The following is a 21,685-nucleotide window of genomic DNA, read 5'->3' on the forward strand; positions in this document are numbered from 1 at the left end:
CACAATGCAGTTGATATTTTCAATGCTTCTGCCTATTTTATTTGTCTTGTTATTGCTGACCTTCCTATCATATCTATTACAACAGTTATTCAATTTAGTCACGGAATCTTGCAGACTTGTAGCGGATTTATTTAGAGGTATCACATTGTCTGCATAAAGCAAAACTGACATTAACATTTCCAATTTTGATATCAGGTTTAATAGCACTTTCCTTCATAATGTGATCTATATAGATAATATATATCGTTGTCTGACATCAGATTTAATATTAAACCATCTTCCTGTACTTCCTTCAATTCTAACTGCTGGCTTACAACTCAAATAAAGACCAAGTATTGCTTGATATAACTGTAGCGTATTGAATAGCTGCTCTCTTGGCACCTTGTCATATGCCTTTTCCAGATCTCTTGTCCTGTCCTGTCAGGTGTCGTCTCCCTCCAGGAGATTGACTACCATGCGTCTCCACGATGTCCTATTCTGCGCCTCTCTGCTGTATTCCTCATATGAGAGATAGGTCCAGTCATCTATATTTTTCATCCACTCTAGTCTTTGTCTTCCTCTCTTTCCCCAACAATTACAACAGTTCCTTCGAGAAGTGTCCTTTGTAGGCAGTTATGTCTCAGAATATGTCCAAAATATCTGACTTTTCTCTTTTTAATTTCTTTCATCAGACTCCTGTTTATGCCTGCCATCTCTAGTACCTCTTCATTTGTCTTTTTGTCTTTCCATGATATTCTCATAATTCTTCACAGCATCCATTTCAAAGGCCTCCAGTTTTTTCACACTCAGATTGGAGAGCATCCATTTCTCTACTCCATATAATAATGTAGACCATATGTAGCATTTGAAGATTCTTAGTCTTGTTTTCAGATTTAATTCTCTAGATGTTAGTAGATTTTTCATCCTGTTAAAAGTTGACCTTGCTATTTCAATCCTTTTTTCTAATTTCATCTTCTGTCCTGCCATTTTCTGTGATCAAGTGTCCGAGGTATATGTATTTTTGCACCTGTCCTAATTTATTTCCTTTTATATTGATGCATATTTTTGGTATTTTCTTTTCTCTTGAAATTATCATGATTTTTGTCTTTTTAAAGTTGAAACTGAGGCTATACTGTTTGCTATACTTGAGGGTTTCATCTATAAGAGTTTTGAGGTCATGTTTGTTTTCAGCTAGAAGAACCGTGTCATTTGCATATCTTAGGTTATCAATATTTCTGCCTCCTACAGTGATTCCTTTGAGGTTACTAATTTTATTAAATATTTCTTCTGTGTACAGGTTAAAGAGAATTGGAGAAAAGACATAGCCTTGTCTCACACCTTTCTGAACTGGGAATTCTTCTGAGGTCTCTCTATTTATTCTCAAAGATGTGATCTGTTCCCAGTAAAGATTAGTTAATAGCCTAATGTCTTTTCCATCCATGCCTATTTTTGAAAGGATTTCAATTAATTGTTCATGTTGGACATTGTCGAATGCCTTTTTCTAATCTATAAAGCAGAGGTACACGTTTTTTTGTTTTTCTAGATATCTTTCTATGATGGGTCTGACATTGAAAATACCTTCTCTTGTACCTACATTTTCCTTGAATCCACTTTGTGTATCATTTATTTCTATGTTTATTTTTCTTTTATTTCTTTCAAGAATAACGTATAGGAGGACTTTTGATACTTGACTGATGAGGCTTATTATCCTGAACTCTTCACATCTTGTAGCTTTTGTTTTTTTGGGAATTGGAACGAAAATTGAGCGATTAATATCTTTGGGTAGAAATCCAGTCTCATATATTTTATTGCATAATGTTGTTAGAAATTTCAGTCCTCCTTCATCGAGAGCCCTCAACCATTCTGCAAAAGATGTTATCTATTCCTGCAGCTTTATGTGGTTTTAGTTTTCTGACGGCATTTTCAACTTCATAGAGTAAAATGGATGGTCCTTCTAAATCAGTCTGTTCAGGAATATAATTTCGTTGTTGTTCATATAATTTCCTTGTGTATTCAATCCGTCTTTCCATATTTCTTTTTTATCCATTAGAATATGGTCTCTAATGACACTTGCATCGTTTGCTGTATTTGTCCTGCCTGTCATTTCTCTGATCTTTTCATGCATTTCTCTGCTTCTGTGTTTTCTATCAAGGTTTTCCTATATCTATACATTTATATTTAATCCATTCCTCTTTGGCTTTCCTACATTCTTTTTTTATTGCTTTATGCATGCTTTTATATTCAGGTTTGTTCTTTAACTTTTTTCTTTGTTCCATCAATGTCAGTATTTTTTCATTCATCCAAGGTTTATTCCTTTTCCTTTTTAATTGTGGAAGTGTATTTTTGGCTGCTTCATCGATGCTACTCTTGAATGTTTGCCAGTTCATGTTAATAGAATACCAATTTCATCAATTGGTGTTCTATTTTCTGTGAGTTGTGGTGTCAGACTTGTTAAGGGATTTTTTGAATATTTTTATAAAGCAGTCTAAAGTTCCTGTTTAAATTAACCAATGTCTTGAACACTGAGCTCATCATTCTGCAGTGGAATGAATCTGGTGCATGTTAGTGCTTCTGAAACAGAGTCCTGTCTTATTTCTTATGAAAAGGATCCCATCTCATTTACTTTTTGATAATATTCAGACCTTCAGTTAGGATCAGATTTCTCTTTGGCTGTTTACACCTCTAGCCTTTCCTATCACAAATACATTATTACATAAATGGCCTCATCAGCCACTATAAATCTCTATGTCATCTTCTGTTTGAGACTGCTTTCTATCTTTGCAATTCTTAATGATGTATGAATCCCAAATTTGGCCAACACCCTAGAATATTGTTCTCAGATTTGGCATGATATACCAAAATGCTGTTTAAGCAGTGTGCTGAAGAGATGGTCCCTCTTTCATAGATTCCCTTCAATCACATTTAGGCATTGTCATAGGAACTGTTCTGCATTGTGCTTTTCTCTTGGTATTTTCATGGCTGCTGCTCCATTGAACTGTCTACTACCGCCATTCCTCCTCTTTCTCTTTACATGTAAAATTCAACACCCATCCAGCTATCTTCACATAACTTATTGAGCCAATTTCCTAACCTCTTTCTCCCATCAACTTCTGCTCCTTGGAACAACCTTCTCCTATACCATTTACCTGAAGGATTCTAACTGTAAAAGAAACATATCAGCATATTCCTTCTTTTCCCGTGATCTTTCCCACATTTAACACTGTTAAGTTATAGGTTCTGTAGCCTCCATGTGTGGGATTGATATTAAAAAATATAGTTCCCAGTAAATACAGTGACCTTTTGTGGAATATAAAATTTAGATATTCAGCTCTATTAAAATCATTGTCCATATCAATAACAGAAATTCGGATTCAAGTAATTTTTCAAGTATCTCGTGATTATATCTACTGCCTCTCTGTTTCAATGAATTAATTCTTCTATGCCATCTGTAGACCAAAATTATCAAAAAAAGAGGTACTGCAAAAGAAGTTCTTGAAGTGAGTTGGCATGGCATTTCTTTATTGGTTACCTTTTAGAAATTTGGTCACATAAGCTGAAAAAGAAGCCCTACAAGGAACCAAAAAAAAAAATATATATATATATATATATATATATGAGGGTGCTGAAAAGTTCTCATCCTAACAATGAAAAAATGAATTTATAATTTCAAAATAATTTTTATTTTTCGACATAATCTCCCTTAAGACTAATACATTTATTCCAGTGATGCTCCAGCGCCATTATCCCATCCCTGTAATGGTTCTCAGTAAGATCTGCAAAATATCCCTTGTGCAGCTGCAATCACCTCTTGATTTGAAGAAAAATGCTGACCAGCGAGGAAGAGTATTAGTTGTGGGAAGAGATAGAAGTCAGAGGAAGCCAAATCTGGGAAATAGGGTTAATGTTCTAACAATTCATAGTGCAGATCCCTTAATTTTCCCATTGCCAAAACACCTTTGTGGGCAGGCATTGTCCTAATGAAAGATGATTTATTTCTTCTGCAAACCGGGTCTTTTCAAACAATTTTTTTTGTCTAGTCTGGTTAAAAGATCAGAATAATTTTCCCCAGTTATTGTTTTACCCTTTTCAAGATAATTAATAAACAAAATGCCTTTAGCATCCCAAAACACTCATGCCATGACTTTGTCTTCTTTGTTGCTGAACAACTGGCTTCTGTCCACTGTTTTGACTGCTGTTTGGATTCTGGTGTGTAATGGTGAATCCAAGTCTCATTCATAGTAATAAATCGATGCACAAATTCAGTTTTATTCTTGTTAAAACAATCCAAGCATTGTTCAGAGATTTTCATGTGCGTTTTTGATCTGCTGTGAGCAAGCGCGGTACCCATCTTGCACAAAGCTTTTTCATTTGCAATTCTTCAAGCAAAATATATCCTACACATTCTTTTGAAATGCCTATAGTCTCAGCAATTTCACGCACTTTGACTCAACGGTCATCCAATACCATATTGTGCACTTGATCAATGATTTCTGGTGTTATACTTTTTGAACATCCTTCACATGGATCATCTTCAGGGCTGGTACGGCTATGTTTAAACTTGGCAGCTCATTTCTTAATTAATTTAAACAAACAAATGAGAAGAGTGCCCATAAACCTCTTTGAACAAATTTCTTTTCGTGTTAAACCTTCTTTTACAAAGAATTTTATAAACTCATAATACTCAATTTTATCCGTTTCAAGGGATGCAGACAACACTTTTGCTTCAGACAGCTGTATAAAACAAACTACTCGATAGAATGACTTGCAATTTCACATAGATGCTTATGACAGATGTGCGAACTTAGAAAAAAAAATCTTGCCGATAGTGTTTCCATCTATGGTCGATTCTGAGAACTTCTCAGACCACCTTGTGGTGTGTGTGTGTGTGTCTTTTTTTTTTTTTTGCTTTGCATCATGTACTACTACTTTTGGAGAATAAGCTGCATGTTGAATGAATAATATGGCTATGTACAATTCTACCGTACAGTTTACTAACATGTCTGCTAACATTCACTTCTCCTTTTAACAGATAAGCTTAGGTGTTGACGGTTATTATGACTTATTTTTCACGGTATTAACAACATCACACAATTTTATCAAAGAGATGTTTTATTAACTTATATTTTGCTGATTTTCAACTCGGCATCATCAGAGGACAACACACTTGTACACACGACAGTGAGTGAAACAATATAATTGCAAAGGACAAAAGATCTCAAGTCTTATTTTTGGCGCCCTCTAATGAGAAGGGAAAAAAAACAGCTATGCAGGAGTTTCTCTTAGGATAACAATCTCCCAAATTTTTGGCAAATTAATGCAACCATATTTGTTAAGGTTGGGAGAATTCTTCAAAGCCATTGCTGACTCAAAAAATAATCTTTCAGATCTATAACAACTTCTAAATAGCACATTCGTTTTTGAAGGAGTGTCCAAAGCGTGGTCTGTCGGTCCCGACTTGCCATAGTTATTTATTTATTCGTATGGAGTTCCCCCCTTTTTTCTCCCCCATCCCTATTGGGGCGAGTTGAGCCCCCTCATGGGGGGGGTTCAGTATTTATGGCTGTAGATCCATGTGTGTTCACGGGACCGGTTTGCCTGCTTGTGGGATGAAAAATGCCAGATAAACTGGCAGAAAAAACTCTTCTGCCCGCGCCCAAGACCAGCTAACTTGGCTATGGCTGAGGAAGATCCTCACATTCCTCACGTCTTCGACGCAAATTGAACCTGGGACACTCCTTCCCCAGTCATATGGTTGCGAAGCACTAGGCTAACTGCGCGGACACTTGCCATAGTAATGGTAGCGAATGTATCTTTCATGTTCTTCTCATTTTTCTCATTAGAGGGTATCAAAAATAGGACTTCAGATCTTTTGTCCTTTGCAATTATATTGTTTCACTCACTCACTGTCGCGTGTACAAGTGTGTTGTGCTCTGATGATGCTGAGTTGAAAATCAGCAAATATAAGTTAATAAAACATCTCTTTGATAAAACTGTGTGGTGTTGTTAATACCATGAAAAATAAGTCATGAATTCACTTCTCCTGGCCACAATAGTTATTGATTTTCATCCCAACTTATAAGTACATCTGAATAATGTCACATCATTTGAATCTTTAATGATAATTCATAAAATCCTGACAGTGCTTCTGTTCTTAATTTATCATCAGCAAAGTGAAAATAGATACATATTCTTTTCTTTTATAGATATATCAGCAGCTTCATCTGATGTTAAATTTACATTTATTATATCATAGCTGGCCTTGTTGGCCAGTGGTCAGTGTACCCACTCTCCAGCCAGCAGGCTACTAGTTCAGATCCCTACCATGTGCATGAATGTTTATGATCGTCTTTAGGAGAAAAATGAATTTCATCACTCAATATGAGACTGTCATCCTGATTATTGGAAGCCTAAAATGGCTTGAAAAAGTTCATGTTTGGGTCTCTAGAGCAGGGTTTCTGGACTATGTAAAATGATAAATAAATAATCCAAAACAAAAAAATCCTTAGACTGCCCATGGTAACTAATGTACTATAGATTTACATTCTTTCATGGGTGATATACACATAAAAAAATAAAATAAACAATAACATATACCAAAGACAGCATTTTATTCAATATTTCATGGGATGTCTATTTAAATTTCCTTTGCTGAAGCCAAATTTTTGAAAACAAAGGCATCCTTCTGAATAAGAAGTAACTATGTATTTGAAGTGTTGTTGAAATGGTCATGAATCAACAATCCTTATTAAGCCAGAAACTATACTGAAGATGCGATTTTCAGAGGAGTTTGTCAGGCAACTTTAATTTTGCAATTTACTTTTCAATAGATATTTAGCAACATTTACTACTTTGTTGCTGAATGTGAGTAGACTGCCTTGTAATGAGAAGCACTTTTCTTATGCGTTTTGATCCATTTTACTCATTTCATTGGCAAAACCCACTTACCATGAATGCATTACATGTAGGGTGTATACAAAAACCGACTTTTGAAAAAATCCATTTTCGAATTCCAGTATTTCCAAAAAAAAAACCAGTTAAACCGGTTTTCGAATTTTTACAAAAAAAAATAAGAAAAAAAAAATATATATATATATATATTTTCATGGCTGCTGCTCCATTGAACTGTCTACTACCGCCATTCCTCCTCTTTCTCTTTACATGTAAAATTCAACACCCATCCAGCTATCTTCACATAACTTATTGAGCCAATTTCCTAACCTCTTTCTCCCATCAACTTCTGCTCCTTGGAACAACCTTCTCCTATACCATTTACCTGAAGGATTCTAACTGTAAAAGAAACATATCAGCATATTCCTTCTTTTCCCGTGATCTTTCCCACATTTAACACTGTTAAGTTATAGGTTCTGTAGCCTCCATGTGTGGGATTGATATTAAAAAATATAGTTCCCAGTAAATACAGTGACCTTTTGTGGAATATAAAATTTAGATATTCAGCTCTATTAAAATCATTGTCCATATCAATAACAGAAATTCGGATTCAAGTAATTTTTCAAGTATCTCGTGATTATATCTACTGCCTCTCTGTTTCAATGAATTAATTCTTCTATGCCATCTGTAGACCAAAATTATCAAAAAAAGAGGTACTGCAAAAGAAGTTCTTGAAGTGAGTTGGCATGGCATTTCTTTATTGGTTACCTTTTAGAAATTTGGTCACATAAGCTGAAAAAGAAGCCCTACAAGGAACCAAAAAAAAAAAAATATATATATATATATATATATATATGAGGGTGCTGAAAAGTTCTCATCCTAACAATGAAAAAATGAATTTATAATTTCAAAATAATTTTTATTTTTCGACATAATCTCCCTTAAGACTAATACATTTATTCCAGTGATGCTCCAGCGCCATTATCCCATCCCTGTAATGGTTCTCAGTAAGATCTGCAAAATATCCCTTGTGCAGCTGCAATCACCTCTTGATTTGAAGAAAAATGCTGACCAGCGAGGAAGAGATAGAAGTCAGAGGAAGCCAAATCTGGGAAATAGGGTTAATGTTCTAACAATTCATAGTGCAGATCCCTTAATTTTCCCATTGCCAAAACACCTTTGTGGGCAGGCATTGTCCTAATGAAAGATGATTTATTTCTTCTGCAAACCGGGTCTTTTCAAACAATTTTTTTTGTCTAGTCTGGTTAAAAGATCAGAATAATTTTCCCCAGTTATTGTTTTACCCTTTTCAAGATAATTAATAAACAAAATGCCTTTAGCATCCCAAAACACTCATGCCATGACTTTGTCTTCTTTGTTGCTGAACAACTGGCTTCTGTCCACTGTTTTGACTGCTGTTTGGATTCTGGTGTGTAATGGTGAATCCAAGTCTCATTCATAGTAATAAATCGGTATCAAAAATAGGACTTCAGATCTTTTGTCCTTTGCAATTATATTGTTTCACTCACTCACTGTCGCGTGTACAAGTGTGTTGTGCTCTGATGATGCTGAGTTGAAAATCAGCAAATATAAGTTAATAAAACATCTCTTTGATAAAACTGTGTGGTGTTGTTAATACCATGAAAAATAAGTCATGAATTCACTTCTCCTGGCCACAATAGTTATTGATTTTCATCCCAACTTATAAGTACATCTGAATAATGTCACATCATTTGAATCTTTAATGATAATTCATAAAATCCTGACAGTGCTTCTGTTCTTAATTTATCATCAGCAAAGTGAAAATAGATACATATTCTTTTCTTTTATAGATATATCAGCAGCTTCATCTGATGTTAAATTTACATTTATTATATCATAGCTGGCCTTGTTGGCCAGTGGTCAGTGTACCCACTCTCCAGCCAGCAGGCTACTAGTTCAGATCCCTACCATGTGCATGAATGTTTATGATCGTCTTTAGGAGAAAAATGAATTTCATCACTCAATATGAGACTGTCATCCTGATTATTGGAAGCCTAAAATGGCTTGAAAAAGTTCATGTTTGGCCTCTAGAGCAGGGTTTCTGGACTATGTAAAATGATAAATAAATAATCCAAAACAAAAAAATCCTTAGACTGCCCATGGTAACTAATGTACTATAGATTTACATTCTTTCATGGGTGATATACACATAAAAAAATAAAATAAACAATAACATATACCAAAGACAGCATTTTATTCAATATTTCATGGGATGTCTATTTAAATTTCCTTTGCTGAAGCCAAATTTTTGAAAACAAAGGCATCCTTCTGAATAAGAAGTAACTATGTATTTGAAGTGTTGTTGAAATGGTCATGAATCAACAATCCTTATTAAGCCAGAAACTATACTGAAGATGCGATTTTCAGAGGAGTTTGTCAGGCAACTTTAATTTTGCAATTTACTTTTCAATAGATATTTAGCAACATTTACTACTTTGTTGCTGAATGTGAGTAGACTGCCTTGTAATGAGAAGCACTTTTCTTATGCGTTTTGATCCATTTTACTCATTTCATTGGCAAAACCCACTTACCATGAATGCATTACATGTAGGGTGTATACAAAAACCGACTTTTGAAAAAATCCATTTTCGAATTCCAGTATTTCCAAAAAAAAAACCAGTTATGGTTTTTTTTTGGAAATACTGGAATTCGAAAATGCTTTTCTTATGCGTTTTGATCCATTTTACTCATTTCATTGGCAAAACCCACTTACCATGAATGCATTACATGTAGGGTTTATACAAAAACCGACTTTTGAAAAAATCCATTTTCGAATTCCAGTATTTCCAAAAAAAAAACCAGTTAAACCGGTTTTCGAATTTTTACAAAAAAAAAAAGAAAAAAAAAAAAAATATATATATATATATAATACACTCGGGTCTCTTTTTATGTGGATATGAAGTTATGCGGTGCGTAACTTCAAAACTTATGTACCGTTTTATGTAATGAACAGCGTGTTGCAGCACATTCTGGCTGGCGTAACGTGAGTAAGATGTAAACAGTGAGTGTCCGTGAAGTTTAATTTTGCATGTGAGTGTTTGTCTTTTCATTATCGAAAGTCTAAATTTTGCTAATTTTTATTTTAAAGATTTAATTTGTCCAATGAAGAAAAAAAAAAGCACCAAAGAAAAGCAATTTCTCTGGACTGAAAATTGCAATTTTAGATTGCTTAGCAAAAGGAGAGGGATTTACGGCGAATCTACTGTAAGAGCAATTAAAAAGAATGAAGTCGCAATAAGAAAATCTGTCATTTCTGGCACAAAACTAACTGCCAAATTATCATCGTACTCAAGAGATGCTTTATTAGAAAAAACGGAACGAGCGCTTGTAATTTGGATTGAAGAATTAACTTAAAGAAGAATTCCTATATTTAATAAGTGGTTATTTAATTAAACAAAAAGCTCTTCTGGTTTCAGATGAAGCAATTGGAGCTATCTACTTCCGCTTCCCACGCTGATAAAGAATTTTCGGCTAGCAAAGGATGGTTAACTGTGTTTTTAAAAAGGAATGCACTTCATAATATGAAGGTTACAGGTGAGGTTGTAGCAGCAGATGAAGAAGGAGCCAAATATTTTCAAGAGAAGTTAGCAAAAATTATTGAAGATGGTGGATATTGTCCCGATCAAGTGTTTAACGCTGACGAAACGGGATTGTTTTGGAGGAAAATGCCTAGTCGAACTTACTTTGCAAAGTCTGAGAAAAAAGCAAGTGGGTTTAAAGCAAGCAAAGATCAAGTAACGTTACTTTATAGCAATGCATCAGGAGATCAAATGTTGAAACCCCTCCTAGTAAATTGATTTCTAAGACCACGTGCTCTAAAAGGCGAAGATCTAAAACAACTGCCAGTACATTGGATGGCTAATACAAAGGCCTGAGTGACAACTGCTGTATTTACTGACTGGTTCAATAATTGCTTTGTACCAGAAGTGGAAACATATATGAAAGCAAAAAGCTCTCGATTTTAAAGTTTTAATCATTTGACAATGCACCAAGTCATCTGCATTTAGAACATCCAAATGTGCAGGTAGTGTTTTTTCCACCCAATACAACAAGCATTATTCAGCCATTAGATCAAGGCATAATTGCTACTTTTAAAAAATATTACATTAAGCACACTTTTCAATTTATATTGGATAAACTAGAAAATGAATCATTAACAGTAACTGACATTTGGAATAAATTTTCTATTTTGGACTTCAGATGTTTTTGAAGATGCAACATGATTTTGCTTAAATCATGTTGCATCTGCTATCGCTGAAATAAGGCCACAAACTTTAAATGCCTGCTGGAAAGCAGCTTGGCCTGGATGTGTTGCAAACAGTGTAACCATGGAAGCATCTACATTATCAGCTGAAATCATTACTTTGGCACAGGAAATTGGTGGAGAAGGTTTTGATACATTTAGCCAGAATGATGTAGATGAATTGCTTGTGGATAATGCCTTAAGTGATGATGATGTTATTGGATATCGATTAACTTTAGATATCGTCAGAGATCCAGAAAATGATAGTGAAGCAGAAGAAAAACCTGTCTCCCTCACTGCAAATATAATTCAAGAAGGTCTTGAACTGTGCAATAAATTGGAAAATCGTTTTCTTGTTAATGACAAATTCTGAATGAGCCTTTAAATTCCAACGTGAGCTGAAGAACTGTATGTATGGATATCGTGAGCTCTATCAAAAATTAGTAAAATCATCATCGCAAAGTTTAATTACTGATTACATTGTCAGAAGAAAAAAATCAGCACAGAACAAGGGTGAAGCAAATTCTGTTTGTGAAGAACCATTGCCTTTACCATACAGATCTGATGCGCTGACTATCTCTTCTGGTGATGAAAGAGATTTCGCACCAGTTCACAAACGTTTCCGAATATTGTCTAATAGCGACGATAATTCTGATGACAAAATGTATAAAAAAAAATGGTTACTTTTCAATCAAATTAAATGAATAAAGCTTTAAAACAAACTTAGGCATTCTTATTTTCCTGAATTTTTATAAACTTTTTTATGCGATTTTAGGTTTATTTTAATTATTGCTTGTGGTTTTATGTGGTTTTGGAAAATTATGGAACATATCCCTAATTTTTCAACATAAGTTAGGTCTTTTTTTGTGTGATTTTTTATATGCGGTTTTCTGTGGAACGTAACTACTGCATAAAAAGAGACCCGACTGTGTGTGTGTGTATATATATATATATATATAATTAAAACAGTAAAAATATTATACTTCTTTTAAAATTTTTTAGTTTATTTGATATTTATGGAACTAAAAAAATATAACAAAATAAAATATACTCCATACAAAACCAAATTATAAAAAAAAAACTAAAATAACTAATATCCATACTAAATATAAATTATAAATTTTTATTTCATTTAGTATTTTTCTTCAGGAAATATGATTTCAGAAAACATTCCACTTAACGATTATTTAATCATCATCATCATCATCAAATTCCTGCCATGTACCCTCAAGGGGTGTACAGGATATGACAGTACTAGATGAAAAAATTACATCATTACTAACTTCCTATCTACAATTTTCCTCCAAATCAGTCTGTTACTTGTCAAGACTCCAACATTATCAGATCTTATATTTCTATCGTCTAAGGCACTTTGTACCGTATCAATCCACCTATATCTTGGTCTTCCTCTGGGTCGTTTTCCTGCCAACCTAGCAGAGAACACTTGTTTTGCTAATCTTTCCTCTCCCATTCTATTTAAGTGACCATACCATCTGAGATTAGCTCTGCTAACGCATTCCTGGATGCTGACAATGTCAAGTTCTTTCCTAATATCCTCATATTTAATATGATATTGCCATTGATGCCATCTGTTCACGCCTCTAATCTTTCTCAGGACTCTCAAATCTGCGGTCTCTAGTCTTTGGTCAAGTGTTTTACTTCTGACCCAGCTCTCAGATCCATAAGTTAAAATTGGTTTGAACACAGTCTTGTATACAGCTAATTTAGTGTTCCGACTAATTTCTTTCTTATTCCATATGAATTTATTCAATTGACTTCCCACGATACCAGCTTTGCTGATTCTGTTGTCTATTTCTATATTTAGTTTACCATCTTCAGTAAAAATTGTGCCTAAGTAGCTGATATGTTTTACTTGTTCCACAGGTTCTCCATTCACAACACAGTTGACATTTTCAATGATTCTGCCTATTTTCATTGTCTTTGTCTTTTTATTGCTGACCTTCATACCATATCTATTACAACAGCTATTCAATTTAGTCAGAGAATCTTGCAGACTTGTAGCGGATTTATTTAGAAGTATAACATCATCCGCATAAAGCAAAGAGCTGACATTAACATCTCCAATTTTGATATCAGGTTTAATATTTACTTATTCTAGATACAAAATTGCCTGAAATAGAAAATACTCTCTCACTGGCTACTGAACTAGGTTTTATTGTTTTCAGGTCATCAAATAATAAATCTAAATTCTTTGTTCTTTTATTAGTTGCCTCAAATATTTAAAATTTGGCCTACAGTGTCTTCGGATTTGATATTATTTCTTCAGCTTCCTCAAGAAACCGATGAATTGATTTTTCAAGGGCTTCTTTAGATCATCGCCCTGATTAATAGTTTCTCCATCTCTGATATATTCATCATCGAAATCTGTTTCTGTACTCTAATTTTGATATATTCTAGACAATGTTTTTACAAATAACTTAATAATATCGAGTTTTGAAGCTAGTGGAAATACACTAGATTTCTTTGTTGAAATGTTTTGTGGATTTTGCAAATATAGCAAAAGGGTTACCAATCCAATAAAGCATTTAATAATTTGGAACTAATTTCAGATTTAAGATATGCCTTCACTTGTTAATAAATTGACATCTCACAGCCCTAAGGCCTCAGCTGCTAGACGTACTGATACCAACACTTTAAGAAGCTCCATGATTTTGGGACTATTGAGCTTCATTCCACATATGAGAATCACCAATATCATTCAAAGCTAAAACAACACATTCTTTTAATGTTATAAATCTTTCAATCATGGCCACTAAACTATTCCATCTCGTTTGGCAATAAAGAATCAGACTTCATTCCTTTCCTTTTTCTTGTTTTACATAATTCTGAAGGATGCTATCGCTTACGGGAGATTTTCTAAAAAATTTGCAAATTTTTCTAATGTGGGAAATTGATTGTTTGTAATTGTCAGACAACATAAAGAATCTACAGTATTATCTAGATCAAGAGAATTTAAAAAATCCTCGCCATAGTCATCTTCTGATTCCTCACTTGTAACATATATATCAGTTTCAGCAATTTCTTATATTTTTATATAAGAAGTAACTGCTAAGTTACTGATGTGAATTGCATAGTTGATTAATTATAGGTGATAATTGGCCAGATTTTTTCATAACAGCAGCACCATTTGTTGCTGCGACTATGTCGGTTGCTAGATCCATGTTAAAAATTCGTTGGTTCTCAGAAACTAATTCTAATGTTTTCTTAGCATCGCAGGAACTAGCTATTGGAACTAAGCCCAATTAAAATCTTCCACAAAATGGTGACGTTGATATTCAAATATCTGCGATTTCTTTTGCTAGTCCACTCATCTAGTTATAGAAAAATTTTTTTCCTGTTCTTCTTATTAAGAAGAACGGGAAATTCATTTATAGTTTCACGTTTGACATCGTCATAAAGCGTATGAATGAGAATCATTACTCGAGAGTTGTTTTTTGATAATAAATATCCCCGTTGTTGCAGTGACTCTCGTATGAACGAGCTTGTTGTAATGCTATTAATGGATAATCCATCCATTGCAGCAAGTTTTGCTATAATTTCTTCTAAACTGCTCCTTTTCCAAAATTAAAAATATTGGCTTGTTTTTGTGAGCAGGAGGAGGGTCCAGGTGTTTCTTGCTTGTCGATTGTTTGTTTTCTTGTCGATTATTATTTTATGAATTGCTTTCAGATGATTATGGAGATTGTTCTTAGATGATCCTTTGCAGCTCAACATTTTATTACAGTGATTGCAGTATGCCTTGTCTTTTCCAACCTTTTTGAAATTATCTCAAACCTCTGACTTATTTGCAACATTCATTTTGGTCTAAAAATCAAATGAAATTTTAAACATTTTTATCAGTGACATTAATATTTAATAATGAAAGAATGTTATATTATTAGAATAGACATTAATAAATTTATTTACATTGTTTTTGTTTTTACTAACTATAGCTTTAGCATAAACTTCCTATTCCTGCTTGTGATCAAAGCATAGTCCTGTTGCGGCGTGTTGTGTACTGCGTAGTATGAGTAGTATGCAGGATTAAACTGGTCTGGTGGAGTACACGTGGGCAACACAGCTGATGTCATCGGTCAGTCTGTGTGCTGCGGCTGCCACATAGAATAGCATAATAGGATGCATTTGTGGATTTGCATGTCAAACATTCGCCTGATTCATGAAGATTAGTTTTACTACAATATGCCTGTGTCTGAGGCAATTTCAAGTCAAAATGTTAACGTTTTTAATTAAATAATTAATTTTTACATATTAATTCTAGTATCTAAAACTGGTTTTTGAATTTTACAAATTTATCCAAATTTATTTAAACCCAGTTTTTAAAAACCGACAAAACCTAATTACATGATTCATGGTCACCAATGGTTTACAATGGTCATGATACAACAGCTTAGATTCTAAAGTACTTTAACACATACTGCAGGATGCTTATCTTTATTGATAAGTTATGTTTTTTTTATTACTTTATCATCAGTGGCTGTTGTTCTTACTGATAGCATTGATACAAATTCCACTAAAGCAGAGTTATCGGTGCCCCTCACGATGCTCCTTTAGACTATTGAAATTCACTATTTGGAATCCTTAAAACAATTTATTGAGCTTCCCCAATTTGGTACTTTTAAGCCTTATTTCTCCTTTAGAACATTTCGGCCATGATTAAAATTGGTCTGTCCTGAAGGATTGATAATTTCGCAACTTGTTTATCCATATTTCAGTGTGTTTTGCAAAATGTATAAACTGTTTGATTCATGTGGTCCATCTTGTCCGTGTGCAAATTGTTTATTTTGTTATTGTTATTATTTTTTTTTAAATTAGTAATTGGTTGGCTGCTTTTGTTACCTTGTGTTAAGACTTAAGTGGTTGGAGAAACTCATGTTAGAAGTGAAACAGCGCTGAGAAGGGATTAAAAATATTTAATTCTTTCAATTTTGTCTTGGTCACTAAAACATCGTCAGGGAGTACAATATGAGACTTGTAAGGTGCACATGACACACACAAAAACAACACAATTTATGCAACCATATTTATTTAAATTAGGCTGATTTCTGAGAGCAACTGCAGGTTCCAAAAATAGTCCTTCTCTTCTAAATTTACTCTGATGGAGCATGGTAGTCTTTTTCCAACTGATTCTATAAGCCATATCTACAGCATAGTCCTCAAGGCCCAACTCACCATAGTCATGACTGCAGATGTATTTTTTGTGTTCTTCCATATGGATGTTAGCCGATCATCCTGTCTGTCCATAGTAAGCCAACTTACAGGAACGGGGCACTTTGTATACTCCTGGCACAGAAAGAGGAGGGAGCTGATCTTTAGTGGAACGTATCCCAGGGAGGATGATAGCAGTGGTGGCCTCTTGTGGGAATTGATACTTGGGAGAAGGGAGACAACATCAGGTAACACTGAGCCCACTGGAGTCTAGAGGGGATAATGCTGGGTATAGAAACAATGGCATTTATATGCTTTATACTAATGGCAGGAGTATCTGGAATAAGGGAGAGGAATTGGTGGCATAGATAGCATCAACCTAGCCAAAAATTATTGGGATCACTGAGACGTGGTTGACAAAAGAGGATATAATAACAGGAATAGAAGTCACTGGGTACAGCATTTTTCAGCAGGATAGGAGAGGAAAGCATAGTAGTGGGGTGCTGCTTATGATAAGTGACGACCTATGTCCTCTAAGAGTGGAGGCCTTTGAGAGCATGTGGTGTGAGGTAGAGGTAGGCAAGACAGGATATTTAGTGGGGTGTTGCTACAGACCCAGGAGCACAGAGGATGGGGACCAGGAGATGTTTAGACAGTTAAGTTTGGCAAGTGCAAGAAGAATGATTGTTATGGGAGATTTTAACTACAGTAGTATAAATTGGAGAGAGGAAGATGCATGTAGCAATAGGGGAATGGAATTTGTAGAATTCTTGAGGGACAAATGTCTTAGGCAACATGTAACAGAGGGAACAAGAGGTTCAAGAGTTTTGGATTTGGTTATAGCATCAGAAGAGTTTATAATAACTGAGATAACATCTCTCCCACCATTTGGAGAGAGTGACCATATGGTTTTGACTTGGAAACTGAATAGACATGCAGGAGTATCAAAGAGACGGGAACTGATGTGGAATTGTAGGGCAGGTGATTATAATAGTCTTAGACGTCAACTTGGGGAACTGTGGAATGCATTGCCTGATGGAGTGGTGAGAGCGAGAACGGTCAATGAGTTTAAGGAGTGGTATGATAGACTTTGCGTATCTTGGGGGGGGGGAGACCTCCCACAATGAGTCTTTTGACTCCATGGAGGCCTGAATAATAATAATAATATAAGGTTTGCATAAGTTTAAAGCTTAATGACTGTATATATTTCACTAAAGATCAGCTCCTTCCTCTCTCTCTCTGCATGGAATATAAAGTTCCCTGTTCCTGCAAGTTGACCTACTATGGACAAACAGGAAGATCCGCCAACATCCATATGAAAAAGCATTCATTACTATGGTCATTTGGAAAAAAACTGCCATGTTCTATCAGTAAATTTAGAAATGAAAGACTATTTTTGGAATCTGCAGCTACTCTCAGAAATCAGCTGAATTTAAATAAATATAACTTACCAATATGGGAAACACCAATAGTTTGAGATCCCAGTTTACATCCTAGGGCACCCCATTTAGTTACCTCTAGTCTTTTGTCCACATGTTTAACTTAGTTTAGTGTTGCCTTTGTGTGTTTTACAAGTCTCATATTGTACTCCCTGACAATGTCTCAGTGACTGGGTGAAATATTAGAAGAATTAGATTATATTTTAATCCTTTCTCAGTGCTATTTCATCCCATTAAGCTTCTGACATGAGTTTGTTATCTTGCTAAAGCTATTGTGGCACTTTTTTTTATAATTTTTCTGCTTAATTGTGCATTATGTTGCTCCATTTTTAGTTGTACTGAAGAACTCTTGGATACATAGGCAAAAATGCTAAAGTTTTATTTAATAGAATTTATCTATTCTTTAATTACTAGCAAAATTTGTTTCAGAATTATATGTTGCAGTAACTTTGGTCTAACTGGATGATATTTAACATATAAACAAGAATATATTTGTATGATAAATTTTTGTTGCATTTGAATCATTAGTATGCAAATTGGCTGGATGGAATCTAAAATTTGGTGTTTAAGATTACCATTAAAAATTGTTAGATGTTTTAATTTCTTTTGGCTCGTTTTTGTGGCAAGAGTAGGGAAATTATATTTTGGGTACGTAAGCCAAGCCTCTATATATGAGTCACTTTCAACAATACCCTTTGTTCAGAAAGACCTGGGTTTGAATCCTGTCTAGGAAGCAAAGAACTTTTATTGAGGCTTTCCAGTTGAAGATGAGTTATCTGTCTCATATGAAGTTGGCAGTGTTTCTCTCCTTGGAGTTTTCATCCTGAAGAACAGACATACCTGAATACATACATACAGAAGAATACATACAACTGACAGCTGTAATACACTATGAAATAACAGATAGAAAGCCATCCAAGCAGAGTATTAATCAAGTTTCAAAGAAACCAAGTTACTTGGCTGTGACAAGCTGTTGAGCCTAACATGAAATAGGAATGAGTACATGAGCTGAAAATTGGTCAGCATGTTAAAACTGCTACATAACCTTCGATGCACCTATCAGATTTTTGCAAAAGTGTTACTATTACTGTAATTGTGTTTAGGTGGAAGATGAATATCATCGCCTGTTGTGAGGTCACTTCCCCGCTTATTGGAGGTATGAAGTGCCTTGAAAAAAAAAAGTTCCATGTTTGGTCTCTATAGCAGGGTTTCCAGACTATGTAAAAAAAAAAAATCCATAGCCTGCCCACCATACAAAATATACTATAGGTTTATAAAATAACCTTGTGAAAGCAACATAAAAAAAAAAATTCAGAGAGCTCTTTCTTGCAGACATTGTGATGAATATTTCAGAATTACATAAATTTAACTCTGAACAACTTCTATTATGTTTTCTGCAAAGGTTCATTTTTGTACTATTCTTAGATTCAAGACTTGGTGATGACTTCCCCTCCCTCCCCATAATTCTCTTTTTATCAGCAAATTTGATTTTTTTGAAGATAGTTATGTTGCCAATACTTGCAACTTTCTGCCCATGATCCTGTAAGATTTATCCTAATAATCACATATTTTATTTTGAAAAAATCACTGTACAATTAAGCATTGTCTATATAGTCTATATTAAAACATTTTAATATCATATAATTTGCAAAATCATAATCAGATCCTAAAGAAATTGAAGAAAAATCCTACACCCAAGGGCCCGTGTAGCTCAGTAGAAGTTGTGTTTGCACTTGCTTGACCGCACGACGAAAGACTTGGGTTCAAATGACTAGAGGAACATTTTCTAAGCCTTTTCTAGACCGGTTCCCAAGTTTTAGTCAATCTCTGGCATGGGCAAGCGGGTTTTTTTCTCCCAGAAACTCAGGTTTTTCATCTCGTAAACTCAAGAAAATTGGCAGTCGAACCCACACTATTTTCAGACATTAAAAATATTGTGAGGGACCACGAGATGGCAACATTTGTTAACCGTCTTCTTCACTGTGAATCGGTTAATTAGTGATAGCCTTGGGCCAGCTAACTTTGATTGGCGACCAGTGGAAGTTGAACTGCCCACTCATTCTCCAAAAGTTAGATAGGGCCAAAATGGGCTTGCCTACTCTCTATGTGGGAACAAAAAAGGTGTTAGCTGATTCCCCCCCCCCTACACCCATAATTAGTATTATGCCTGACTTATAATTCTGTAATTGGAAATTGATTAATTGATCTCATTCATCCCTTTAGGATGGGTAGAGTCCCCCTAATAAGGGTTCACGATGAAATTAATGCGGCTAGTTCGTCACTCCTTTGCTGCATCCCCTAAGGGTAGTGTTCATGACTGTAATCAGTCTGTGTTCAAGGAACTGATTTGCCTGCTTGCAGGATGAAAAACCCCAGATAAACTGGCTGGAAAAACCTTACTGTCCACACCCAAGACTGGCTAACTTGGCTATGGCTGAGGAAGATCCTTAAGCTCCTCATATCGTTGATGGGAATCAAACCTAGGACACTCCCTCGCCGTGCATATGGTTGCAAAATGCAAGGCCACTAGGCTAACCATGTGGACAAGAGGAAATTACCTACTGAGCCTCCATAGCTCATTTGGTATAGATAAACCCCTTTGGTCAGAAAGACCTGAGTTTGATTCTCATCCATGACGTTCAAGAACCTTTATCTGGTCTCTTTCAACTAAAGGTGAGCTAGCCAGTCTCATACAGAAGTAGAGGGTTTTTTCACCAGGAAACTTGGGTTTTTCATCCCTCAGAACAGGCAAACCGACTCCATGAGCACACACACACAGATTTACAGCCATGAATACTTACGACAATGTCTAGAAAAGATAGGATCCTTCCTCACCGCATGTCGTTACGCCCATAGTCAACCATAAGTCACATCATGGTATCCAACCCGCTAGATAGGAGATGACATGGGAAAGGGAATTGGAAATTGCCATACTTCACGTATTGCATAAACAGTCCAGCTTCAAATTTGTGCTGCAGCTGTGAGTTAAACAAAATAACTACTTCTGAACAGATGAATCAAACCCTTGGTTCTTAATGTTTCCCAAAATTAACTCCAGTAGAGTGTTTGGTGAGAGGCACATTAATGAAGTTGTTTACATTTAACCTTTACCAAGAACACATAATGAACTGAAAGAACACATTACAAAGGCCACTCAATGTTGATATGTTAAATTGGTGCTGGAAGAAATTTGATTATAGACTAAATATTTACCATATTATAAGAGTTGCACATTTGGAATCTTTCAATTTGCACCACATGGAATATTTGTAAAGTTTCTTTAAAGACTTGAACATTTGTAATAACTTTAGTCTTCACGAAGAAACTGTGTTTATATGACATGTATCAATGATTTTTTAATTTTCAGTGGAAAGTTGAATTAGAAGAGACTCTAGAAGTTGCTCTAGCTGATAGTGATCAGTGGGTATCCATGTTGGCTGAACTTCTCAAGTCATATCCTATTAGTGGAGTTCTGAACTTTCAGATAGAAGAAAATGCTTCGGTTTTCACTGATCTTGTAACTGAATTACGAAAATTAGGTATTCCAGGCTTTTATATATATATATATATGTAGAAGGTTTAAAATAGCTTGGTATCTTTAACATACATATATAGATATATATATATTATAGAATGTGGTTAATTTAATTTTGAGGAGCAAGTTTTCTTTTGACTTTCTTTTCATATAATGGTTTAGAAAGTAATTATGAAATTGCTTAAATATGTTTCTGTTTTTACTTTTTTTTCCCCATTTAATAGGTAAATAAATTTTGAAAGGTTCATTTTTCACTTGGTTAGACTATAATAAATTTAGTTTAATCCTTTATCCAAGTGTAAGCAAACAAAGTTTGTGCCTGAAAATATCTTCAGGACTGAGGTAAGGTGGTACATCCCTTGGCAACTCGTACCAAAGGTGGATCAAGCTCTC

The 21,685-nt window shown here is 34.8% G+C and overlaps 1 protein-coding gene across 3 annotated transcripts in view; it reads left to right on the top strand.

Annotated features, from left to right (window-relative positions):
• The window catches only part of Nelf-A (Negative elongation factor A), a 165,316-nt gene that overhangs the window by 11,260 nt on the left and 132,371 nt on the right, over positions 1-21,685 (top strand). For all 3 annotated transcript variants that reach the window (XM_090391011.1, XM_090391013.1, XM_090391014.1), the window contains exon 2: positions 21,125-21,296. In XM_090391011.1, the coding sequence (XP_090247137.1) occupies positions 21,125-21,296 (172 nt within the window). The remainder of the gene's footprint in view (positions 1-21,124; positions 21,297-21,685) is intronic.

The sequence above is a fragment of the Typopeltis vanoorti genome, chromosome 4 (genome assembly GCF_054136105.1).
Source record: "Typopeltis vanoorti isolate ZY-2024b chromosome 4, IOZ_Tvanoo_1.0, whole genome shotgun sequence".
Lineage (NCBI taxonomy): Eukaryota > Metazoa > Arthropoda > Arachnida > Uropygi > Thelyphonidae > Typopeltis > Typopeltis vanoorti.